The 27584-nt window shown below is 27.0% G+C and overlaps 2 protein-coding genes across 5 annotated transcripts; one reads left to right on the top strand and one right to left on the bottom strand.

Moving 5' to 3' along the window:
- Positions 1 to 19245, top strand: LOC114125007 (uncharacterized). Its single transcript, XM_027988478.2, has 6 exons — positions 1 to 421; positions 10069 to 10193; positions 11761 to 11985; positions 13198 to 13333; positions 14547 to 14679; positions 19097 to 19245. The coding sequence occupies exons 1-6, from the start codon at positions 140 to 142 to the stop codon at positions 19180 to 19182; spliced, it is 987 nt and encodes a 328-aa protein (XP_027844279.1). The 5' UTR covers positions 1 to 139; the 3' UTR covers positions 19183 to 19245.
- LOC114125017 (glucose-6-phosphate 1-dehydrogenase) lies at positions 19245 to 27335 on the bottom strand. 4 transcript variants are annotated; one of them, XM_050208089.1, is made up of 12 exons: positions 26855 to 27335; positions 26239 to 26570; positions 24940 to 25014; positions 22321 to 22439; positions 22104 to 22250; positions 21795 to 22012; positions 21562 to 21720; positions 21266 to 21485; positions 20971 to 21190; positions 20495 to 20700; positions 20260 to 20420; positions 19245 to 20187 (listed from the first exon to the last, which is right to left on the bottom strand). In XM_050208089.1, exons 4-12 carry the CDS (start codon positions 22384 to 22386, stop codon positions 20091 to 20093), a joined length of 1494 nt encoding a protein of 497 aa, XP_050064046.1. In that variant the 5' UTR covers positions 22387 to 22439; positions 24940 to 25014; positions 26239 to 26570; positions 26855 to 27335; the 3' UTR covers positions 19245 to 20090. The 4 variants fall into 4 exon arrangements, with proteins under 4 accessions (XP_050064046.1, XP_027844290.2, XP_050064045.1 ...); XM_027988489.2 differs by lacking the exon at positions 24940 to 25014; XM_050208088.1 differs by lacking the exon at positions 24940 to 25014 and having other exon boundaries at positions 26851 to 27335.
- Between the last annotated feature and the right edge of the window lie 249 nt (positions 27336 to 27584).

Raw genomic sequence — 27584 nt, forward strand, 5'->3', positions numbered from 1 at the left:
CGTCAGTCGAGGTTTTTTAGCCTGACTCGTCGGCCACCGTCGTCCGCGATCGGCACGATTCGTCGGAAGGGTGGTCAACGGGCGACAAGGGACCCCGCGAGGGCAATCATCGTCTAGCCACCGACCGGAAGGGAGTGCGATGAAGGAAACGGCGACTGTCGCTCCAAAGTCGTGTAAACGAGACGCCGAAATGGTCGTGGAAGGGATGTCGGACGCGGCGGACAGGCGGAAGCTGACCGCGGGCTGTCGTCGGAGGACGATTCCGGTCGCGTCGTCGCCCGGCGGACAGTCGCGTATCGCGTTGACAGTCCTGTCTGCGGCTGTGGTCGCCTGTGCCGTTACGAATGTCGACTTGGAACACGCGGCCGCCGTATGTCAACACTGGCTGTCGACGATGTTTCAGTCTGCTGCCGATCAACAGGTAGGTGTCTGCGTGTAATGATAATAGTATTGGTGTGTTCGCTGAAAAAAAAATAATAAAAGAAAAAATACGCTACGTAGGAGATAAAAATTAAAAACCACAATAAATATTATACAATTTAGAAATACTCTATTCGTTATTCGTTTTCGATTATTCGTATAGTACGTACAAAGTTTTTACAATAGTTTAATATTTATTAATTCTTCGTTAGTTTCGAGATTCAAAAACATTTTTTGACAGGTAGGTATATATAATATAATATAATAGGCGCTTTATGCTACCCGCGAGCGTATATTGTTTTTAACACGGATATTGTTTCTTGCGAAAAACGCGATATTATCAAATACGTGTGACACGTACATATTACAATATATTATTATACAATCAACAACGTGCCATTTTGTGTATAGGTATTTGTGTTTTACAGTTTCCGTCATTATCAATGCTAGAGACTTAAAGCTCCCGAGGTCCCAGTAATGATACAATTACGAGTATAGCCATGTAATATGTATAACTTGTCCAGTTCGTCTTGGCCATATTGACAACCGTTGAGATTTCTAAAAATTGGTGGTCCAAAAATTATATTATGTTGAAAAAACGATCGTAATATTTTGACAAGCCATTATCTGTTATGACGCGTTAGCCGAGGACCAAGATGAACTGGACGATTATATTTTGAACAACGAATTGAGCAATTTTGAGAGTTTTGTGGGTATTTAGAATTTGAATGGTCCATAATCCATATTACGGGCATGTATTATAAACGGATGTGCGTATAAATACTCTTTATATCTCATCATGCGTTTTTAAAAACAGATGCATATATATATATATATATATAATATGTAAGTACGTACATTTATATGCATTAACGTCGTGTACCACATTTGTTTCATTCGTTGTAGAAATTATGTTTAACCGAGTACCTACCTGCCATTATATTATACTATGATATTCATAGGTCATGCAAGTATGAAGACCGCCGGACCGTGCACGAAAACTGTGTTGTTAGATGGCTCGCAGAATAAATAATATCTCCTCTTTGTTTTTGTTTTTATTTTCATTTATTTTTTTTTTTTTATCCTATTCTGGGAGAAATCTGCTATAGGAACTATTTCTACTACCCATAAAAATACCAAAAAGAAATCCGTCAGTCGTCACTTATGAGATATAACGCCTCTGCCAATGTTCGATCCCTATTATAGCTATAGTATGCAATATATTATACTAGCATGCATTATAACTTTATATCAGCCGTTTCATTTCATTTTAATCTAAATATTTTCACTGTGTTGATTTCTACACATAAAATTAGCATACTGATCAACGAGAGTATAATTTACGCCCAATACACGATTAGCTACAACATATTATACAAAATCGTCGAGGGACATTATTAGGTATATTGAATCGCTCGTTACTAATAATTGTTGGAGTCATTTAATGCAAAACATTCATTATTTCAGAAAACATTTTTACATAATTTCAAGTCGTTACAATTTACAAAACAATTTTTTTGGAAATAGATCAAATTTTTATATAAGTAGTTTATTAATTAAAAGTATCTAAGTAAATTTTAATAACTAACAAACTACTCTTCAAAAATTTGATTTTTATACTTTAAAAATCACGGTATTAACTATTAAGTATTATCGTGAAAAAAAATGATAAAATATTAGAAAAAATTTTTCTATGAAAATTTTGTTTTTTTAAACAAAATTAATTATAAATATTAAAATATATATATTCTTTATAAATTATATGAGAAAATATTTTTAAAAACTTAATTTTTTTTTTTCGAAAAGATGATAATATTATAATATATGTATGTCATTCTATAATAAATAGTTACAACAACGTACCTATTATATTATTATTATTATTATTGACTATTGTATAAGTAGAACAATATTTTTTTTCGATGTACTCGTAGTAATAGTTCCAATAATGAATTTTTAGCTTATATAACTTTAAATAATTATTTTATTATTGGTTTAAAATTTAAATTAAAATTGTTTTTATCTAGGTTTATATTAGATATATTAAAAAATATATATTAAAATATACTCTCAGTGTTGTGCTTGTTGAATGCTTCTTATGATTTGGTTGGATTTTTGAGGAGTAGCGTGCAATTAAATATTTTTGATTGTAAAAAATTATGTGTTCAACTATAATACCGATGGTCTGTGTTCCTTGCTTATCATGGTAAGATTATGCAATTGTCCTATTTTGTAATTATTTATAAGTTTATAACTATTTTTTTTTTTTTTTTGATAGTCAAGTAATCTAGATAACTCAATTTGATAATTATTTATTTAATGACTCTTAACTTTATGTTGTTATTATAGGTATCGAGTTACAGTGATTTTGCTGTATTTTTTTTATTATTAATGTTTTTATTATTGCGTCTTTCAATTGGATTTTATCAGTCGTTATTTGCTGTCTAATATTATATATTTACATTATACATGGGAAATTATTTCTAAAAACAAAAATGTCTTCAAAAGTATTTCTAATTTAAACATTGAGGTTGGCAAATAAATAAATAAATTGGCGTTCCGGAGTATCAATATTTCATTATCTCAAACTTTTCCAGATAAGTCTACTGACTATCGTATCTTTGTATATTATTTCGTTATAAGTTTATAACTATTTGGAAGTTAGTAATTGCAGTCGTATAATATAATAAAGTTTCGAAAGTCGAGTGAATAATATAATATATATGTATATAAATCATCTAAGTAACGACTAACATAATACCTATAAATAATGACGTATGACTTCATTTAGAAAAATACATTTAAAATGTACCGTATATCGATCAATTAAATGATTCATCTCAGTTGTAGAAACATAATGTTTAATATCATATTATGAGCGGTGTATGGTTAACAGCAATGTCACACTAATATATTGAAATCAAATATTTTCACGATCCACCATGTCGACAAATTTTTGCGGACGCCCTTGATTGTACCTAGTCGACGTTTATATTTATTTTTTTTTTTTTAATAGTCATAAAATATAATATAGGCAAATACTAAAACAATAAAATCCTTAAGCGAAGTAAACGATGGAAAAACGCTTCTTCGGGTCATCGTAATCAATTGATTAGGTATTGTATATTTTTATGTGCGGTACGATACTGTGTGAACCGGCGAAAATAATGGCACCTACACATATATTATAATGTCAACTGCTGAGTGTTATTGTTGGTGCGTCTGTAACCAGTTTCGGTTATTTTCCCACCGTTTGTCATAGTCATGGGTATAACGCGCTGTATGTAGTGTCGTGTTATTCGTGTTAATAGAAATATCCTGACTAAGTCGTATATAGTTCCATTATTTTTTTCTCCTCCTGAACCGTGGCCTTGTTTGTTGTCCTGTTGAGATACCCGGATCACGATGAATTTACACGACAAATATTTTTGGCTGAAAATTATAAAATAGCATATACCTTTATATTAAGCAATATGAGTGAGAAAAAATATGACAGGAGAAAACACAATAATATACTTTAAGACCTATATAGGTTAGCGTTTTACGTGAATTTAGGTCGCCAACGTCAAATGTTAATTGCACAGTGTTGAGCCTAAATTATTAGAGGCCGAGCTAATTACTTAAGATTATTGATATTTTTTAATATTACGTATTTTATAATAATTAAAATAATTAACGGTATTATACGAAGGTGGGTCAAAAATGTTTTTCTTGGTAGTATAAAATACTACAATTATTTTATTAATCACCCAAAATACTTGAGAGTCGTATGGAAGACGTTAGTGATACATTTTTAAATGATTTAGATGTTGGGACAATTGATGCGCCTATTATAAATAACGAGTTAAATTTCGAATTCCAATAGCAGATACATACGCCATACAAGAGCTTAGTAATTTTATTTATATTAAGGATATAGCCGAATTGAACTTTTTACCTAGAATAAATAGTCGAATTGCACTTAGGATAAAAAAAAATTTATGTTCGAATTACAATCAGGTTGATCAGATTTTTAAAATAATGTTAATTTAAATACTAATTTCCCTTATCGTTTAAAATGCCATGATTGGCATACTAATTTTTTTTATACTTTTTAATTTTATATGATTCGTGTACTAATGTATATATTATTAAATAAATTATTTTTTATAAAAATTATAAGAACGTGTGTTATGAGTTTATGACATAATGTTATATGTATATAAAACTACCCTGTCTAAAAGCAGAGATGTGTTCGAAAAATAGCTTTTAGTTTGGTTTTTCTTTTAACGTTACCTACTTTTAACCCGAGTGCAATAATTCGACTAAAATATTAGTGTAATTCGATGTTTCGGTAAAAACTAATTATCTTTATAGATGCCGATTTTCTGAATAACTAATATCTGTCTCTATCAAATTGTGATAATATGTTTTTTCAAAATAAAATGTATTCTATACGTATTATGTTAATATATTTATTGTAAACAAGCAAGTATAATATATATTGTATATAAATAGATTGTATTAATTATTATTATTGTAACTGAATGCCGTTTGCAGTTCACGACATAATATTAAATTTAATAGTATAATTAATATACTAGTATTTATTATCAATGTTACATAATAGATTAAAAATAAATAAACATTCTTTTTTTATTAATTCGATTATTAAAAAGATGTTTTATTACTTTATAAACGGTTTATTGACCTACTGTTAAGTTATTTGAATTATGATAAATTGTTATACCTAAATATTATAGCAGCTTCTTTACAATGATGTAAAATTTATAAATGTTTAAGTAATGGAAGTAATGGTTAAATTTATTTATTGATTTCGTTATTTCGTATGATTATGTAAGCTGAATAATTATTTTACAAATTATCAGTTTAGTTAGAATGACAGATAATTAGATGGTAGTATTAGTCTACTAATAATTACTGCGTTTATACATGTTCCGTTAAATGGGTTTATGATTCACTATGAATTCCTTCATTTATGTAATGTTTATAAAATGTATCACATTAAGTAATTCAAATTATTTTAATGCTATCATATTATAGACGTATAAGTTTAAAACTATAGTTTTATTTTAGACATTAAATAATTATCGTTATTTAGAAAAATGTATAAACTATGTAGTAGGTATAATATAAATAGTATATAAGTTTTTAAATTTAACATAAGTAGGTACCTATCAATTCAAAAAAAAATAATAATCTAGCGAGACAAAAAGCGTTGTTAAATGATAGTGTTTGGATAATATATAGACATATATAGTATATAATATTAATAGCGACAAAGTAATTTATTAAGTAATAAGTGGTGAATAATCACAATTTGGGGACTGCAGTCCCTTCAAAATTCTACTTTCTACCTAGTAAATATAATTATTTGCTAAACTCCCTTTCTGGTACTACATACATAATTTGAACATGCTATGGATAACAAAAAAAATGTAAGTCTTTTAACCTAAGTAAATACGTAAAGGTACCTCTTAAGTAGGAATCTGATAATAAAACAAAATCTTGTTAATCTTAACTTGTTTTGTAAAAAATATATTTCTAATAAATTGTGTATGGAATTTAGTTTAAATGTGCCCTATAAAATAATAAACCATGAAGTGCATAGTCTTCGGATTTTTAGCTACACTGCAAAGTAACATTAAAAAACGGATCTATACTTAACAGAGCAAGAAATCTCATCTCCGAAAAACATTTGAATTGTATTCATAATCTCTAAAATTCAATACTAGGTACCTATCATTAATTAAAATTTTTAATAAACTTATACTGATAAACAATACCGATATAAATTACAAAATAAATACCTAAATCAGACCATAATAGGTATATGTGTTATGTTAAATTTAATTGTTTAATTGTCGTTAGATTATTAAGTAGTAAGTAGGTTCCATCACATTTATGAACATTTTAATGACATTTATATGAATAGTCAAAATCAAAGTTGATCGTAAATTTATAATTATTACATAATACCATTGATTATAAATACCATAGTATTTATAATCGATAATAATACCTAAAATTATGTTATTTTAGAGTTTAAATAAATATTGTCTGGTGCAATGGTAACAATAATTATTAATGATAGTTTCTTAACTTCTTTGTGGTTATTTTTTTCCAAGAAACTTTGTAATTTGTTTGATTTTTATTACATTTCGTAGAACAAAGAATAATTAGAAAAGAATAAAATACGTTTTGTTAAATACATTAATGGTTAATAAAATTAAAATAATAAGTATCAACATGAGTGATCACACATATGCAGTAATATGTATAGAGTGATTATCCATGAGGTTTGTTCCAGTCTACAACATTTTATCAAAAAAAAATAAGTATTTAAAAATAACTTAAATATTGTAAAAATATAACTTTTTTTAAAAAAAAAATGTAACATGAAATATTAAAAAAAAAATAAGTAAAAATTTGTTGAAATAATAAGTGTAGAAAATGGATCACCCTGTGTGTTTTTTTTTGTTCTTATATCATATCATGTAACTGAGATAACTAAAAATTATACGTATTCATAACAAAGTGTACGTTGGACTGCATAGTTGTCGCATTTCATGCAAATTATTTAAATCGACCATATTATTTTAAGGACTTGGATGAAAATGTTTTCTTTTACTTTTACCAAAAATATTTTAGAATTGTATGAACATAATGAAATATTAGTTGTATTTATACAAGTGACTTGTTGATTAATCGATGAACACAATTTTTCGTCATAATGTCTAGATATAATATTAATATTATACCTACTGCTGCACGCATGTAGATTGTTTATCCTTCGTTCATATTAAACATTTTCTTTTATATACCTAATTTCAGTTAAGTTCATTCGACCATTTGAAGTGCATACTGCGTACCTATAATATTATAAAAAAAAAAAAAACAGACATTATAATGCGTAGGTTATGTCTGATCATCCGCCCATGAATTTTCTTGTGTATTATTGTTATTAAACTATTGTTTTATTCCTTCTTTCGCCAAAACAATATGCGTACCTTCGAAAGTTCACGGCTCGGTATAACCATTAGTACTATAATAATAATTGAACTACTACAGCTGGCCACACTCGTAATTATAATTAAACAGATTAAATTGTATAGGTACGGCCGGCACAGCAAACGGTCATTTCACACGTTTCTAACCTAATTTTTACTATAATGATCATTGCGCGTTCTCCGTAAATAATAATAGGTAAGATTATAATATTTTCTAATTGGTCGAGAAATGTTTAACCCTACAAATACTTATCAGTTATCACATTAGTTTTACTTACGGATATGTGTATATTTGTATAGATAATCCTTAAAATAATTGCTATATAGGTACTATTCCAGTTTTAAAATAAGGATTTAAATTTTTTAGCTAGATCGTATTTTTCCATAGTCGTAAAACCATTTGTAAAAAAAATTAGTTTTTTATTATTTTGTTGGGTTGAAAAATAAAACAGCAATATATGAAAAAGATATTATATTTAACACACGTCTGAGATAGAGATCAAAAATAATCTTCCAGATGTTTGAATTGAGATTTGAAAACTAATTTATATATTTATATTTTGTACATAACTTAAATCAGAGGCTTATAGTAGAGCTTTAGCTCCCTTAAAAAGTTATTCAAATTCCACTTACAGAAAGTCGAATACAAAATAAACCATAAGTTATTTAATTCTTTTGTAATCCACATTTTCCATGCGAACTATACTTGTGTTTACTGCCATTGTTTTAAAAACGAGGTCTAAGAAAACTTTTGTAGTTTAGGTATAATGTATTTAATTCAAAGATACCTATGATTTATCATTATGTGAAAACCCATTTTAAGCGATAAACAGTCAATTTTAACTTCAAACGCTTAAAAAATAATATTGTGCCCATGTTTATGTATATTTATTATTTAATATCTTGTAAGAACTTATGAGAAATAAGGCGCCACATATTTTGCATAATTGCAAGCAAAGGAAAAAAAGTTAAATTTGAAAAACAAATGTACTTAATGTTCTTAGTTAAAATTATTCGAATACTCGTATACCTATTATACATATTCCATTGTGAATAAAAAATATACAGATATTACTTTAAGTTTTATGTATGACTTCATTCGAGTGATATAGAGTATAGACTATAGACTTTAAAAGTATATAGTTTTTCAAAATACATTTTCAAAACAGCAAATCAGTGTTTGCACTATTCAGTACTTATCTAACTTATACTATATGTATATATAATATTATATATGTATACTTATATTTCATTAAGCATAAAAAATTAGTATAATTTGTATGTGTATGGTATTTCACTGTTTTAGGTACCTAACCATTAATCGTCTATAATATTGTTTATTGTTTGTTCAGTCAGGCAGCACACTTGATAAAAACCACGTCAACAGTGTTTGGTATTGTTATTGGTGCTATAGCAGTAAATTGTGTTTTGAGGGTTTCATTAAAATCACTGTAGCAGAAGAAAGTGTCGTAAAACACACGAAAGGACATCAGATTATTATTATGTTATGTCAACCTGAAAACAACTCAAAATTCTTAGTATCAGTTATAAATATTATCATGTGACATATTTTATTCAGTTTTATATGTCATCGTATTAATATAATATGAAAGTATTTAAATGTATTCTAACTCTCTGGTTCTACATACATTGTAAGTAGAATCAGAATGTATCACATTATAAAAATCATATTGAGCTAAAACATTTTACTATACGTAACGTTTTTCATAATATTATTTCAAAATAGAAAAACACAATAATTGTAGGTACTAGTTTAGTAGTAAATTTAAATTGTTTGCAATAATCAAGCTTTAAATTCGAGAACTAAAAACAACAAAGACAATTACAATAGTAATAGTAATATTTCGTGGGTTATAAAAAAAAAATTAAAGCTGGTAGATGTAAAAGCACTATAAAATTATTTTTTTAAATTATATGCAGTAAATAATATACAATTAGATAATTTTTGACTATAATTAATACTTTATTAGCAATTTTTATAGCATAATAAAATGAATTCATGTCTTAAAATACTTCATGCCCTTCATGGGATATGAAATAGTTTAACAATAACTTTTTATCGACAGGTAGAAATAGTGTTTTAATTTTTTGTATAAGAATTGTAGGTCTTTGAAATTAAATATATTTTTTTTTAATTATCTGTTTAAGATAATACCTAGGTACCAAAATAATAAACATATTTAATAATTATAATGTAAATCAATTAGAAATTTCTAGAAATTTCACTTTCACGTGTATCTAATAATAATTATACATGCGTACTATATCTATATGAATTTTAAGTCATATCAAAGATTATTTTTGTTATTTATGTGAACTGATTATATAAATAATAATAAAAAAATTTCATTTTAAAAAATAATTATTTACTGCGTTCTAATACTATAATAATGGTAGGTGTCTAAGTAAAACAAAATGTTGACAACAATAAATGTCCTTTTAATATTTCCATAATTATAAATATAAAAATTAATTTAATTTTACCAACTTAAACCATATTATTAAATATTGATTTTAATAAATATTTATTAATTTATGTATTAATAATTATATGTTATTCACTTAAAATCAATGTAATAATGAAAACATAGCTTATGATCTGATATTTTAACCATAGTGTGCACTGAAGTTATCGGATTTCTTTGAAGATGTTCTACGGCCGCCAATTGATTGTTCCTACTGCCAAGGATTAGACGCTATTGAGAAGGTATTCAACCTATCAGTCGAAAATTTTGAAAAACAGTAAGTTAAATTAATCAACATTTAATGTTTTGTATCTTAAAAATAATATTTTTCTATTATTTTAAGTATAGTTTTGCCTCTTTTTAATTTATTTATAAATATTTTTTTCCTCTAACAATTTTTACCTTTTCGAAATTAAAAAAATAATTTTTTTAGATAGAAACATAATATAACATTTAAATTGTACAAATATAGATATAATTATCATTTTATATAAGTATATACAGTGAGGTTTGTAAATATTTATATTAGTTTTAAGCTATTTATTCTTTAAAATGCTTTTATTTCTAAACTACATTTGATATTCTGTCAAATGATTAGGTAATGTCAAATCTACTTAAATTTTTTTCTCTGTAATTGAGTTTGAAAATGTAATACAACTATTAACAGTAGAGGTTATTTACAACTTATTAACTTATATAAACACTTGTATTATCATTATTATCATTATAGTATACACTTATATATTATTTTATACCAATTTAAAAATATCGAAAATATAATATATAAACAATTTTATAAGGGTTTCGAGTTTTGTGTTGGTAAAATTTTATATGTAAATGGAAAATAATAATTTTAGTTATATTGAAACTTTTAAACATTACGTAGGTATACTATTGAATTAATTTATTTGAATACACGGCGAGATTTTCGAAATATTTAAATATTAAGATATTTATTATATAATTATACCTTGAGCCTATATAATCTTATCTGAAATCTACACGTTTACTAGTAAGTTAATAAAAATTACAGGTATAATAATAATAATAATAATAATAATAACTTAATATATACCTACCATATTTTTGCTAAAAAAAAAAAAAAAAAGCAATCTATCATATTAATAATTATAAATACAAATAATTAATAGTAATATAAATAAATTATAAAATATATTTAAAAACAGATGCAGACACATCGTCACCTATCAGGATTGTTTTTCTTACAACGACTGGAAAGACTCAAATACCTACCTGTTTTTTAGATTCTGAACGAAGTGATGAATGTATTGATTTTACAATGATGTGTTTTTTTTTTGTATCTGTGTACAGCATGTATAACTTGTTGAAATAATGCTTCAATTTCAAACTTCGAGGGTGGTTTCCGATGGCAAAGTGAATATCCTTGGTGCATTATAGAGGTCAAAAGTAAACATTTTCCAACAGTTTTCAAAAAATCGAGAAAAATAAAAAAAGTAACGAAAAACGGAAATTTTTACATAAAACAAGTTTTCGACCAAATAAAATAATTAAATATAATTTTCACAAAATCAATAATGCACATTTTTGAAAACTTTATCAAGTATACATAGGTACCGATAATGATATTTCAATAGGGACTGCCGCGCGTCCTCTCAAGTACCTCACGATCTAAATTTTAAAGTTTATTTGTTGTTTCCATTACAGTCACAATATTTTTTGTAGAAACTTGTCCCAAAACTGAAAAAGTGTTAATTTTATAAATTTAATCTATGGATTTCAGATACTCCAAGATGGCAGGATGTCATATATCTTTGCGTGTGTTTTTAACGATGAGACTATTAAATAGTAAATTTTTTTCGTAGCTACGCGTACACTGGACGGCCAGTAGTGGTTGTCGACGACTCTAATACCAAGCGATCGGCTAATTTTGGATTTCGACTTTTCAAAAACTTGTCCGATTCCAAACTTCTAACACCGTGCCAGTTTTTCCCGTACAAAACCGAATTCAACTCACTCGAGGAAGCTCTGAACATGGACAACGAACGGGCCATGATGACGCCTGGATATGAACCGTGGTACATCGGATGGTACGTCGGGTACTTTGTACTGGGTAGTATAGGTACTAATATAGGTAAAAGATAAGATAATTAAACTATAATTATTTAAAAAAAAACTTATATGATTATATAGATTATTTTACTTTTATCATATACTAAACGATTAGATTAAAAAAAAAAAAAAAAAATGACCACTTTGGATTTAAAATTTTATATGTTCCACATTTTTACAGTTTTTTTTTTTTTGAGGAGGAAGAGAAGGGTTATCTATATAATATATAGACATACTGCCTACTTGGAATTATTAATAATGTTTTTAATTTTAATTTTTTTATTATACTTATGAAGTTATAAACAATAATAATTAAATTACACAATATGGTTTGATAACTCATTTAGGAGGAATTTAAAATTTGAATAACGATTAACGGTAACTACTAACTACCTACTTATCTAAATTATTTTCATAAATTTATTCAATTAGATTTGGAGTAAGTTATATTTTATGTACCTATACCTAATACTCTTAGGTTAGTGTGGTAATACGAGTGTCATACACTGGCTCCAATTCTACACTTCTAAGTTTTTAGTATATCTCTTACACGTCGTATTTTTTTTAAGTAAAATTAAGTTTATAATCGTTAAACATTTTTTGAAATTTTTAAATGTGAGTAAGTTTTGTGTAAAGTCTAGTAAGTATGACCATTAAAATTCAAAATATTAGAAGTATTCACAAGTTCATTGAGCAATATTTTTTAAAAATTAAGGTTATTTATTATTAAAAAATAGAAACATTAATATTTTACTATTAAATTAAAAATATGTATGTAGTCAGTAAGAAGTTTTAAATTTTTCTGTTATGGAAATTATATTATATATAAATATAGTTTATTGTAAATGTATAATATGTTTATGAGTATTAAGTACTTAGGTACCTACTTACAATAAATTAACGAAAACGTTAAAATAATGTATATTATAAGGAGTCTGATTATGTCAATTTATTTGTCTATTCAAACGTAAGTTTTATAAATAAATATTGTATATGAGTGATATGTCCCCCCTTCTATAATTTGACTGACATTTTTGATAAATAGCTTACAATCCTTTAAAATCGCTATAGTTATAATTATAGATGCGGTCTGGATACATCGTATAATATATTATAATATATATATTGTATATTAATATTATATTTTAATAAGAACTCAAAATCACTCGTTCATTTTGTTATGGCTTCAGGAGCAATTGTGAACGTAAATCAATAAATCGTCTGAAAGAACATATAACTCTACCAAGTTTCTTACCCAAGCTGTCAGACAGAAAGCAAACTCTATGGATTTTTATGGGCACACCCGGTCACGGAGCACCGATGCACGTAAGTGACGATAAAATTTATTTATATATGACCTGTGTACATCTATCGAACAATATAATTAGTCGTTTATATTATATTAATCAGCAAAGAAATTTTTGAAGATGGTGAAGCGGGCAGTTACCCTTCCCCATCATACCTTATATTTTTTCATATTTAATTTTCCTGTAACGACTGTAAATAACCGAACTGTTTCTGATTACTTATTATAGTTGCCCACTAATAAACAATAAACTATGGTTTCAGTATGAACTTTGTATGAGGAATCTTCATCAAATTTCCAATCTTTTATAAATAAAATTAGATTAAATATTTTAGAAATTTTAGCATGATAATAAATTTGTAAATTTTCATGATATTGACAAATTCTATCAAAAATCGAACTTCGTATGTGTATCAAAAAACTACGTATTTATGTATTTTTAATATTTTTAAATTACTTAAGAACCACTTGTATGAAAGATCTCGTATACATTTCCAAACCTTTTGATCAAGACTGAGTATGTTTATCAACTTTAAAATTAACATAAAAAAATGTGTATTCATACCTTTAAATTAGTTTAAATATTTTTAAAATAATATATTTAGAATCTTGTTATATATTCAGTTATGAACATTTTATGAATTTTTTAACTACAAAACATTTTTAAATGTTCGTAATTTTCATATGTTAAATCAAAAATTTAACTTCAGATACCTCTCTTAAAAAAATGTAGTAGATTTACGTTCAACTTTTTTTTTCAGTGTAAATAAGATATGTAAAATTCATGTTGTATTAATGTTGAATTGTATTCAACACTTTATAACTTACCAAGATCATAACTTTTATCAAAATTTATAGAAAAAAAAACTCATGTGAAATCTCTAAAATAGTTCAAAAATTGTCAAGATATTTTGAAAATAGTAAGATAGGTACACGTGTAGAAAATGTTTGTACAAACAGTTAGTGAAAATGTATTTACGATTCTATTTAATTACTCAAAAAAATCAAATTGAATTTATCAAAATCTAGTTTTCTTGAAAATTCCAGTTTTTTCCTAATTTATTTTTTTTGTACCTACTCGTTTTTTGTGACAAAATATATGTATGATTGTAAAGTCATTCACATAACCTGGTCTATATCTAAAATAAAATTAACTTAACAATTTTTTTATCTTTTCATAAATTGAAAAACACAATAATTGTGACGGAAATGGCATGGATTTTTAATCCATAGATCGACAAAGTGGCATTTCCGTCGTGGCAAACGCAAATAAGTGGATACAAAAAATGGACGTTACGTACACCGGCCGAGTGTTTTTTCAAATGTAAACGAATGTTCGAAGTGTTCATGGAACCTGGTTCGACGAGTGAGTGCTTACTTCGTATATTGTTCACTTAAATACCTAAAATAGATATTGTTATTCATTAGTATTGTCATATTTTGTCGGTGAGTGGAAAGTACAAGTGATGCATTATTATAGGTAGTAGGTAGTACTAGTTACCTAATGGCTACATATGTTGAGCTTGGACGAAAATCCTAGAGGGGGTCTCATTCTATTACTTACCAATAAAAATCGATTCATATAATATATGAAGTGCACATAATAAACAGTACAATTTTATACAGACAATTTCACACCAAACTTTTAAGGCTGTATTTTTAGATTTGTAGTACAATAACTATATATAATATATATCTGTCACGAGAAATAAGCACGGTTGTGATGCCTTTATAATATAAATAAGTATACTTTGTGACTAGCTATTATATGAAGTAGTTAATGAAGAAATTTAACTTGAATTAATTAATAAGGTGCTGAGAACGTCGAGTTATAGATACATTTTAATATAATTTTAGTTAAATAATAACAATATAGTATTTAACTCCGATCAAGTTTAAAATTAATATGAAAAAAATTATCTTAACCCAGTTATAAAGAAGTTTCCTCTTTGTTGACTATCGTCAGAGACATACTTCACACTAAATATAATATAACTGTGTAGGCCGTAATAATTATCAACACTGCAACTTTCAATATTTTTTTTTGAAAAATAATAACTAAATAGGTATATATTTTTTAAATGTATCTTATTTGTTATAATAATTATTTATAGACATGCTTGCCGAAAAATTAGCGTTTATGTCTTAAACACGTCTGTGGTACTTATAACGCGTGAAAGGAAATTTTCTTTTGTCTAACGCGAACGACAACGTATTATGAGTTATGACTTATTATATACTATATATACTTAAACCTATTTTTTGTGGGAGTCTAGAAATCATGTGCATCTATGTGAAGCGGTTCAACGTTACGATGTTCGATGTCTATGTACAGATGGGTAGTCGGATAGGTATACTTGGCCACTTGGGTATGAGTTTATAACAACGCAATTCCGAGTTTTATAGAGCATTACAAAATGCGATTTTATTAACGAGTCGCGATGCTCATCAGTCATCATACATTCATACCTGTATAATAGGTACTTACCTAGAAGAATAGACTTACTCGACACTCGTATTATATATCTTATTATTATTTAATAAGCACCTAAGCAAAGCTATACATTTGATCGTTAAGCATTAGAATTCGAAATTTTGTTTTATAAATTTGATTAAATATAAGTGTAATAAGTAATTTTAAAATCTAAATTTAAAAATAAATAATTTCATATTGCACATTTTAAACTTTTTATTTTAACACTTACTTCAATGTTTTTAATTAATTTTAAAATGTATGTTTATAACGGGAATGACAGATTTAGTGTTTTATATCAATGTATAATATACTTATATAGACAATATAGGTATTTGAACAAAAAAGTTTATTTTTTCATAAAACTTACCAAATTTGGTATAAATCTACATTTGTTTGTAAATATTAAATAAGTTTATATACCTGTACATTCATTTTTAATACTTAACCTTCTAAGCTATAAACATGATTGTGAATTTACTTTGCATAATTTTCAACGCTATTTCATGGTATTTTAGTACATTCAATTCACATATCACTCTTTATTGCAACTTACAAGTATACAGTAGGACGTAGGTTGTTAAAATACTAAATAGGTATCTATATTTGAATAAATTATAATACTTATTGCTTTTATAAAATATTATTTTTATACTTAAAATATGGAAATGTATAACTCAGCTTAGTTGACATTTACTTAAAGCAGATGCAGGTATATAATACCTATACAGTAGCAGTAGGTATATAATAGTTAAACACTTTATGTTTTCAGTTATTTGAAAAACCAATTAAAAAAGCACTAAAATAGGTAAGTAATTAAAAAAATAATAATAATAAATAAATTTCAATTTTATACTTTGAATGTTAAAAGATTTTTATAACCATGTTGCTACTTTCTTGACACTAACTATTTAATGAATCGCGTTTCCGTATTTAACTCTATGTTCTATGATAAAAGATTCATTTTTAATATTATACTTATACACTTACCTATAATACAATATGCTAAACTACGAAATTCCTATTGCTTGTTTTCGCACAATCAGAAATAATCGTCGAATCAGTATAAGATATTGTTGTTCTAGAACGAGGAGATTAACTTTCTAAAATCTATAAACCGATACTGGTAATAATAATAATTTTTATTCAAGAAATACCAATGCACTTTTCGACTACCGATAATAACTATAGGTAAACGCACCGTTATAATTTATTGTAACCATGAGCGATTTTGAACGAAAATGTTTTATGATCGAATTATAATAATATATGACTCACAAATAATTTATTAATGTGAAGTATAAGTTGACTGTATGTGGGTACATACTATTCATACGTCATATTATTATCATATTATTCGAACTTAGGTTAAGTTAACTCGATGAACCGATATAAATCGTAAATAACTACGGTTAACACAATATAGGCCTACCAAATACTAAATAGTTATAAATATTCACATACTTTACCGTGTAGTTTGATGGTTATTGATGACCAAGTGCACTCGTTTTATCCAATACAATATTATTACATAAATTGGTGAACAACAAAAAAATCCTGAAAACGACTACGTGGAACAGGGTGATAGACAAATGGTAGTTTTAAGTTATTATTTCGCGTTGCTGGACTTCAGTCATCGAAAAATAAAAATAATAATATTAGTTATCCGGCCTAAGTTGAAACGACGTGGTAGGTACTCGTTACTGGATATGATTTGTAGTAATATACATAGAAATGAACGATTAAGCTGATCATAGTTGTTATTATCAGCCATCACTATTAGTTAACCGCTAGCATAGGTATGGCTCGTTTTGGTTTTCCAATGCAAATGTCATATTACATTATGTACCTAACGTTCTTAAATACAATTTAAATAAATACGCTACACGGTAGGTATGGCTTATCACGCTGGGTAAAATAAATTGATCATTAATTTGACAAACGCTTAGATCATATTATTATACTATGAATGGAGCCATAATCTATCTCGCCTATGTGTAAACAATTTAAAGGACATATTATTAGCAACGAGTGCTGTCTCATTTAGATTCGTTTGAATAAATAAATCGAATTTACTTATGTTTATTATACAACATTAAAATGATTATTGAAAATAATTTTTTGAACATAATAAGTTAAATTTATATCAAAAACTGCAGTAGGTACAATAGGTTTACTGCAACACTAGTATCGAAATAATTGTTTGTACGAAACTTTTCTATAGAATTTATCAAATAACAAACTAATGTCAAGTATCGAAAATAATTTAAAGAGAGCTAATGTAGAAAATATAAACAGTATTACTGTTTGTGTGTTACGAATTATTGCAACGTGTTAATATTTATTTTTACCATAATAGATCGAAGTAAAATTTGGAATTTTTTACGTGCTAGAATATGGCAGTGCCATGTATTATATGTCATGATGTTTAAAAAAATATGGGATTTACATTTAAAAATTAATTCCACGTTTTTATTTATAAAATAAATATACGACGAATATACTCGTGCAAGCAAAGATAATTAATCAAAACAAGACACTCGTCGCTTGCATGCGGTTCAAATATCGGGACGTGGCCCCAATCCATGTAATATATGATCGAAGGACAAACACAACATAGGCAACTAAGTTTAAGAAGCCTAACGCTTATTATACCTACTATATTAAAAAGAGTAATATTTGGCAATTCGTGTAACATGTATAATGTATTAATATAATATATCTGTGCGAGTATAATAAATGAACATTAGTGCGTGTAATCCGTTATCGCATTTTGTAGAATATAACTTTTCCTCACGCACACGCACAATAATAAGTCGTAAAAATAAAATTTATTTTTGTTTGTATAAGTATAAAAACAGCTAAAAGCGGTGGTAAATTAGACATGATTTCGCATCTTGTTGTTAAAAAAAAATGATAATAATTGAATTCATGTTACTACACTATGTTGTATAAGAATAATTTAAAATTTTTAAAATTTTATTTGCCAAAAATTAATACAAATATAATGATTATACACATAATTTTTTTAAAAAAATTTTAATTTTAAGGTTCTTAAAAGTTTAAAATGAACTTCTTAAATAGCCTAAATATTTTGTCATATAATTCATAAATTAAAATTGAATATGGTAAAGTATGTGTAATTCACCATAGCTTATTGATCTTAAAGGTAAAAAAAAAAATAATGATTTGAAATATTTTGGATCTAGTCCGTTACATTCATATACATAATAATTTTAAAAATTGATTTGTTAATATTGTATGCATTTTTATATTATTATAAATTTATAATTGTTCAATTTTCTTACAGTTGTACTGGATACAAACATTTGGTACCATGAAACGCAAACCATTGGTCAGGATATCAGCATAACTGTGGGTGCCGAATATGATTGATATGCAAGACATACACAAAGAGTATTGTAGGTACTTAAATATTAGAAATCATGAACACTATAGTTTCAATGGCTTTTTTTATTATTTTAAATTATTAACATACACCAGCCATATATAAGAAATTCAAGACAATTTTATAATTTAAATTTTAAAATATAGATAATATTCTACTGTAAACATTTTATTTATCATAATTAAATTGTTATATCTAGTCAAAATCAAATTACTTTAATAATGGACATTTACCCTGTGATTGAAATAAACCTAGAAAACATAACATTATTTCGATTGTAACAATAAGTGTTATTTAAGAAAGGCGGATTGAAAAATATACAATACATTTGTATTGTTATATTAATCCTAAGAACCCTGCAGTAGTTTATTATATTTGTATTTGTACATACAAATAATATTGAGTAGATGTTATTTGACTTTCTAAACAATATATTGTTGAACAATACTCCTGAGGTAAGTAATTTAACATGAGCATTTCTGTTAATTTAAGTCATGTTATTGCTAAAATTTAAAATTATAACATAAAAACAATGAAGTTTACTAAACTATGGTTGATTAAAATAATCAAGCAGAATTTAAAATAAATTATAAATTATTATTTTTTTTTTTTTTTGATAAACAAAACAAAAACAAAACAATTTTATAACATATGAAAAACCAATATAAAATAAGTAAAAAAAAAAAAAAAAGAAAAAAGAAAAAAAGGAAATTCAAATGATAATTTATAAAGGGTTATTTCAAGTGAGTAACCGGAATGTTTTAAAATAATTTATATGGCAGATCTTTAAATAAATTATTTTTATAGGCAATTACATAAGTACATATTATGTTCGGTAATTAAAAATATAATATAAATTATATTGTTCCAAATGAAAAACAATATTTAAAATGAACTAAGAATGAGGTTTCACCCATTTGTAAGATCCATAATACTTGAAGTTGTTTGCAAGAGAAAGATCATCAGCTTTAGCAGGTCCACGAGTACCGTATCTATTTAATAAATAAAAACCACACATTAAATAAAACTCTACAGACTACAGTTTAAATGAATAATCATCATACTCGTAAGGTGTTGGTTCAGGTTGATTTGATTCAATTTCATGGAGAAGAGGAGTGAATATTCTCCAAGCCTCAGAAAGCTCATCAGCACGCACAAAGTGCATTTGAGAACCACAAAAGACATCTAATATTAATCGTTCATAAGCATCAGGTAACTTGACATTCTAATAAAAAAAAAATATATAAGTATTATATGTAACATAATAAATGTTTATCGGAAGAACAATAATTAACTTGCCTTATAACGACTATTATAGGTTAAATCCAATTCAGTTTCTTCCATTTCAAATCCAATACCAGGTCGTTTAGTCATCATCTTAATGTATACAGCTTCATCAGGTTGGACGCGAATGACAAGTTCGTTTCTCTTCAACACTCCTCCAAAAATGTCACCGGGGACATCATGATATTGAATTCGAATTTCAGCTTTGCGTTCGTTCAACGCTACATCAAAAGTAAAATAATAATAATATTAAAAATATTATATTAAAGAAATCAGATGGTAAACCATCCATATCAACAGAGCATGTCAAATTCAATTAACTCTCCGAAGATGAACCAAATATAATGTTGCCCAAATTATGTTAAGTTTCCCTGAAAATTATTAAATAGGCGGTAGAAAAATTCAACAATAGTATAAACTAATCTAAGAAACATTCAAAACAAAATAAAATAAAAAATGACACTTATAAAACAAATCTGACAAACACATACCTTTTCCACATTTCAGTATAAAAGGTACACCATCCCATCGTTCATTATTGATTTTCAACACGGCTGATGCAAATGTGGCTGTTTTTGATCCACTTGGTACAGTCTTATCGTCAGAGTACCCAAATTTCTTGTGTTCTTCTGTAGCTTCGGTATTACCAACATATTGTCCCAAAACCACATCAGACATTTCCACTTTTGGTATACATTTAAGTACTTTGACCTAAAATATAAAACATGTATCATTAGATAACAAAAATACATAACCATTAACTAATACAGTTTTAAGATATCTAACTTTTTCATTTCGAACATCATCAGGATGTATGGTAGCTGGTTTCTCCATGGCTACCAAGCTGAGAATCTGTAGTAAATGATTTTGCATTACGTCACGGATAATACCAAAACTGTCAAAATATCCACCACGACCTTCGGTACCAAATGGTTCTTTGAAAGTGATTTGCACCTGTGCAATGTTGTCTCTGTTCCATCCAGTATTCAATATTCTATTTCCAAACCTGAGAAATACAATTTATTATTTATACATTCGCATTGAGACAAATGTTTTAAATGTTTTCTTAGAATTTACTTTACCTAAGTGTCATGAGATTTTGAACCATCTCTTTGCCCAAATAATGATCAATACGGTATACTTGATCTTCACTAAATAACTTAGCCAAATGGTCACTAAGTTCCAATGAACTAGCAGCATCCCGACCAAAAGGCTTTTCGATAATAACACGAGTCCATCCTCTGAAAATAAATTATATTCATTATAATGTATTTAATTATTGAGAGGTTTTAGATAAATTAGTAGATTCACATACTTATGGTCCATGCATGTTTCATGAATATGAGTGGTGGTCACTTCAAATAATGAGGGAGGTATAGCCAAGTAGAACAATCTATTAGAAATGCCAGCAATCTCATGCTTGGAAAGTTTTACATTCAGAGAGCGGTAGTCAGCAGAACTGTCATATGACCCAGCAATGTAAAAATTATAAGACCAAAACTCAGCAAGCCGTTCTTTTTCATTTTCGTTGCACTACAAAATAAAAAAATTCATATAAATCAATTAAATGGTAAATAAGTTATTTTATAAACAGTAATAAAGAAAGAATGTTACTTTATCCTACTTTTAAATATGGAGAAACGTTGCTTATCAATTGTTCCATAGTTAATTTCGATCTGGAATATCCATAGATGAATGTCTTATCTGGAATTAATTTATCGCGGAACAACATCCAAAGGGTTGGGTAGATCTTCTTTTTTGCTAAATCACCCTGTAAAATTGAATTGAATTAAATATTATAATTATTTTCAAATCCATATAAATCTAGATAAATAATTTACCGAAGCACCCATCACAACAATCAGGTGAGTGATGTTCTGATCATAATGAGCCCCCTCGACGTCCATTTGAGGGGAGTTTAAGGACGTCCTTATTAGACGAAGAGCTTCTTCTAGAGTATCTAATTAATGGGAAAATAAAATTAAAATTAATAACAAAAAAAAAAATCAAAATTGTTTATACATATAATATTAAATAGTTAACTAAATGATAAGTATCTTGAAAAAAGACACAAACCAAATAATTTACTTTCAAATTCTAAAATTAATTACCATAATTAAAATAAATATGTTATTTCAATAGATATAATTGTTATTATATATTAATATAATAATTAATCAACAAGCAAAAGCTAAAAATTTGTTTACATTAATATTGTTATTGTTAATATTTTGTAGCAGTATTACTATTTCAATTTTCATTATTAATAAGTTTTTAATACTTTTATATAACTATGAACATTATTACTTTACTAACTTTAAATTTACTACTAATCCACATTTATTAATATTTTTGACACATCAACACATAAATAATAAGTAATTTAACAACTGGCATTAATTATTAATTTTGTTTAAGAGAACATGAAGTATGTTGCTAAATATGCTCCACTGAATTAGATATGTACCTAATTAAATAAATAATTATATTTTTCATATCAAAATTGTAGATGATTTCAATAAAACAAACATTTAAAAAGTAATAATGAAAAACAGCATGTAAGATGAATATTATTATACATAACCTAATAACTAAATTATAAAACAGTTGTAACTAAATTAAATATTTCATTGAACTATCCAAATTTTAAAACAAATAAATGTTATAGAAAAATATGGGATAATTTATATAATCAATATATGTATTGAATGATAACAAATAGATGCAAAATTAATTAAGCACAAATATATTTTTAAAATCTCTATTTGTTATTAATCTTTTGATAAAAATAACTAAACTGTGCCAATACTTATTACTATAATTATAAATCTTAAGTTTATAATATATTAGATATATGTAATATGTATTATAATGTTAAAAGTAGTTATGTACCTACCAACAAAGTTAAACTTTACTCTAATTTGGAAAAAATAAAATGACCATATTATAAAGATAACACATGGTAACTAATGAGTTATTTAATATAACAGATAATATTATAGGGAAAAAATGTTGATGTACTTATTATATTACAAACTGTTATCAAAAAAGTAAAATATTATAGAATAAATCTTTAAAAAACACCTTACATATAAAAAATATAATTTAATAGAATATGAGAGAACAGAGAAAAATATAGTTCCAAGTAAAAAACCAAATTGTCATCGTTTATGATGAAAAAGAGAACTTTTGCTCTAAAACGTCTTTTTAAATTTTATAATAAAATAATGTAATTTAAATTGCCTACATAAAACCCCTTAAAACGCGAGTGATTGGCGTCTACGAGTGTGTGGTACATTTAAATATTATTTCTTTGATATTTATTAAAGCAATAGTTTTACTATAGAATTATGACTAAGAACTTTCGAGTAACTTTGTTTTTAAATTGACTTAATAAAATACAAAATATATTAAGTATGAAATATTGTATTCATACAATGTTTGATTTTTAGAGCTTGGAAAATTTGTTTGTAATAAGTTAAGTGTTCTGTAATAAAAAAAGTATGAGTAATACTCATAAGCTAAAGGTTATTAAAAAGTAATCTTATTTTATTTTTCAATATCTAAAAAATAACATTTAAATTTCTAATGGATGTGTATGTATACTTTATTGCATTTAATAGATTATCATAATGAATATTATGTATAATGTAACTACCTAATATTACTTTGATAATTACTAAACGAAAATCGCTAATCAATAAAATTATATATAAAAAAAAATGTATACAAGCAAATGAACAAATATAATTATAGGGGTATATTATTTCAATAGATATTTGAAAAAAGTGTAATGAAAATAAGCAACATCATTAAACCTAAACTATACATTTTTATTATTCTGAATGAAAATAGTGCATCTAAAACTAATAATGTATGTCTTAAATAATCATGCATTTTGAAGGTCATCTGAATTTTTCATTGTGTTGACTTTATATTTATGAGTTAAAATAATTTCTATTCAGTACTTTTAGGTACATTTTTATTAAATACTAAGTGCATCATAAACAAATTACAAAAATAAAATTGATAAAAATGCAAAAAATTACTTGTGTATTCAAAAATATGTACTATCAACACATAAGATAAACATTCATACAAATCATTTTTAGTTAAATTTAAAAAAAAAATAAGTAAATTATTTAAAAAAATACTACCTAGGTTTGATAAATATTCTTTATGGATTTAATATAACTAATGCAACATTTTATATAATTTAACCATTCGCCTAATTGTCATCAGTAATATGGTGTGTTTTGTAATTTATTATTATTATTTTATTTTTGTTCCAATAAAATATAGAACACATAAAATTTTTTTTTGTAAATTAACTAAGTAATTTAAAAAGTTATCAGATATGAATTGAAATAATAATATTATCAATCAAAAGCTTTCAATTACATACTGACATTTAGATATTGATCATAAAATTGTTACAAAAAATGAATAGATAACATTACCTTTATGAGCTGAGACACTTAATTTTCCAATTAAATGTAATTCAAACAATCTATTTATTTGTTATCACTAGGTACCTGATGACAAAATTATAAATTGACAAACATGAACAAAAATTAATCTAGATATTTAAAATTTCCTTTAACATAATAAATAATAAATAAAAATATTCAATCCTCATACTTATTAAAAAGTATTAATAATAATTGAAATATCTAAATTAAAAAAAAGGCAATAATTTTGTCTTACAATTAAATAACATTTATAATAATTTGCTATTGTGAATATCATAATTACTACACTATGTCAAACAAAATACTCAGAGCTTATTAATTTATATAAGTACTTAATACATCACTTTTACTGTGACACAATTTTTCATCATAAAAACTCTTAAGATAACAATTAAACCAATTAAAATACTAGATTATAATTGGAAATTTAAAAAAATAATAACAATAATTTAATAAGAAAACAATTAAAATTAAAATTATTATTTTATAACATATTTACAATATTTTTTAATTTTAACTAGAATATGTACCTAGGTAAATATTTACTATATTAATTGTTTATGTAATTAATTTTTACCTTTCTATTGAAAATGGTGTTCTTTCAGTTTTATGGCAAAAAGTAATACAATATTTCATTTAATTGGATAAAAAACGAAAATAGAAAATCAATATCAATAATATGCAATATTAAGTAGTATAATTAAGTACCTGTAATCACTTATAGGTATATTAAAATTTGGAATTTTAAAACTTGCATAAAAACTTTAAAATAGATACAAAACAAAAACAATTACTTATTAGTTAATCATTTTAATTTTAATAAATTTGAATGAAAAATGAATGTAAATTCACAAGTAAGTAAGTGTTTGAAATGGTTATAAAATATGTCCACATGTTAAAAATATTTTAATTACATAGGTACTTACTTCAATTGATTATTTAAATAAATCATTAAATAACTGTATTGGAGATTTGAATTGATTTTTAAAACTTTAAAATATTAATACTAGAATCTTAATAAAAGCTCCAACAGTGCAATATTACCAAAGCGCCAAATTAAAAATGTAATATCATACACAAGTCGTACAGTGCCCACGGGAATTAATAGTTAGGTATTATGAACTATTTATTATTGGGCAGGTAGGCAATCAAGTAGTTGGAAAACGTATTTAAACGGAGACTTGGAGGTGAGGGGCGAGAAAATAGAATTAAAACCACAACCGGGCAAACTGGGGGACATCTAGATGTGTAAGCGTGCCGATAGACAATGCTGGGTAGTTGACTCACTCATTTTGGACCGTTCGACGAGATCGTAGTGTCTACTGTTCTTAGAAAACATAGGCCGACCACCGGTGGACCGACAAACCTCTGTGGCAGGAGGACGTGTGTACGACGGCTCTGCCTCACGACTGGACCGCGACTGTGTACTGTATACGACGGCGACAACAGGTGGTCTGGCGACGTCCGTTCTGGCCGCGTGCGGGTGCGCGTCTGACGCAGTGAGGCGGTCTGCGGACGCGGACGGCTGTGGGTCGACTGCGGCGCGGAGAAGCGATCTCGGCACCAATAACAGTCGGCAGGGCAGACACAACAACAATCGAATGCGTAAAACCGTGCGACTGTAATGATAATAATAACGTTATATAATATGTGTAGAAAACGGACACACACAACACACACACACACACACAATATTATATATATATATATATTGTTGTCGTCGCGCGGGCCGGCCGGACGAGTGGTGAACGAAAAAGGGAGAAAAAAAAAGGCGAACGGACGAAATGAAACGATAGCGTCAGCGTGCACAATCAACGAATATGATCGACCGCGGCGGACTGAGAAGTGATTTTATTGCTACCACCGGCTCGCGCGGAACTCGTACTAATATACTCTGACCTACTTTTACGACCGCCACCGCCGTCGTCGCCGCCACAGTCGTTCGCCGAAAAAAAAAAACGTTCACTTTTCCCGTCGGCGGCCACCGGTCAAGTTCAACCGACGTCGTCGTCGTCGTCGTCGTCGCCGCCGCCGGTCACGAGACTCGACGGAAGGTGGTGGCTGTGCAGTGGCTTTCGACGTTAAAACGATATTACGACGTCGACTCGTACGATTATTGTTGTCGCGGAGATATTATTTAATTCCTCGGCGAGATAAATCGATAAAAATAACGTCTCGGCGGCTGCGAACGTTAAACGTTAGGGCTTATGACGTCGAAGTCGTGTCCTCTGCGTTATCTGTCGGAAAGGCAAACATTGAGAACCTGTCTGTTATCCACATCGCGATTATATATTATTATTATTATTATTAATGAGAAACTGTGAAAATAATAGTAATAATGGTCAGTCCGAGACGGACGTGCTGTGTCGGTAATCGGCGGCAAATCGTACGGATTAACTACGACGTGCGCGGCAGTCGACGGTGGACGGACATAACCTCTCTTCGAGCCAAAACGGCGCTCTTATCTCGAAACGATAACATTATTTACTCTGTCGGTGATACGAGTTTCAGCGCCAAAAGCTGCCGCACGTGCGTGTTCATCCGCTACGCCATCTGTCCGCCGGCCTAAACTTTTATTTAACATTTTTTTTTTCGATTTACGAAAGATTATAATATATTATTATTATAGTCTA

The sequence above is a fragment of the Aphis gossypii genome, chromosome X (genome assembly GCF_020184175.1).
Source record: "Aphis gossypii isolate Hap1 chromosome X, ASM2018417v2, whole genome shotgun sequence".
NCBI classification, from domain to species: Eukaryota; Metazoa; Arthropoda; class Insecta; order Hemiptera; family Aphididae; genus Aphis; species Aphis gossypii.

Excerpts from the sequence above, each read along its gene's own strand:
- LOC114125007 (XM_027988478.2), top strand. The coding sequence starts at position 140 with ATGAAGGAAACGGCGACTGTCGCTCCAAAGTCGTGTAAACGAGACGCC. Across the intron at positions 422-10,068 it reads AGTCTGCTGCCGATCAACAG|TGTGCACTGAAGTTATCGGA; the intron begins GTAGGTGTCTGC and ends TTTTAACCATAG. Across the intron at positions 11,986-13,197 it reads GAACCGTGGTACATCGGATG|GAGCAATTGTGAACGTAAAT; the intron begins GTACGTCGGGTA and ends TTATGGCTTCAG.
- LOC114125017 (XM_027988489.2), bottom strand. The coding sequence starts at position 26,290 with ATGTTTTCTAAGAACAGTAGACACTACGATCTCGTCGAACGGTCCAAA. Across the intron at positions 22,013-22,103 it reads ACGTTTCTCCATATTTAAAA|TGCAACGAAAATGAAAAAGA; the intron begins GTAGGATAAAGT and ends TTTATTTTGTAG. Across the intron at positions 20,188-20,259 it reads CCTGAACCAACACCTTACGA|ATACGGTACTCGTGGACCTG; the intron begins GTATGATGATTA and ends TTTATTAAATAG.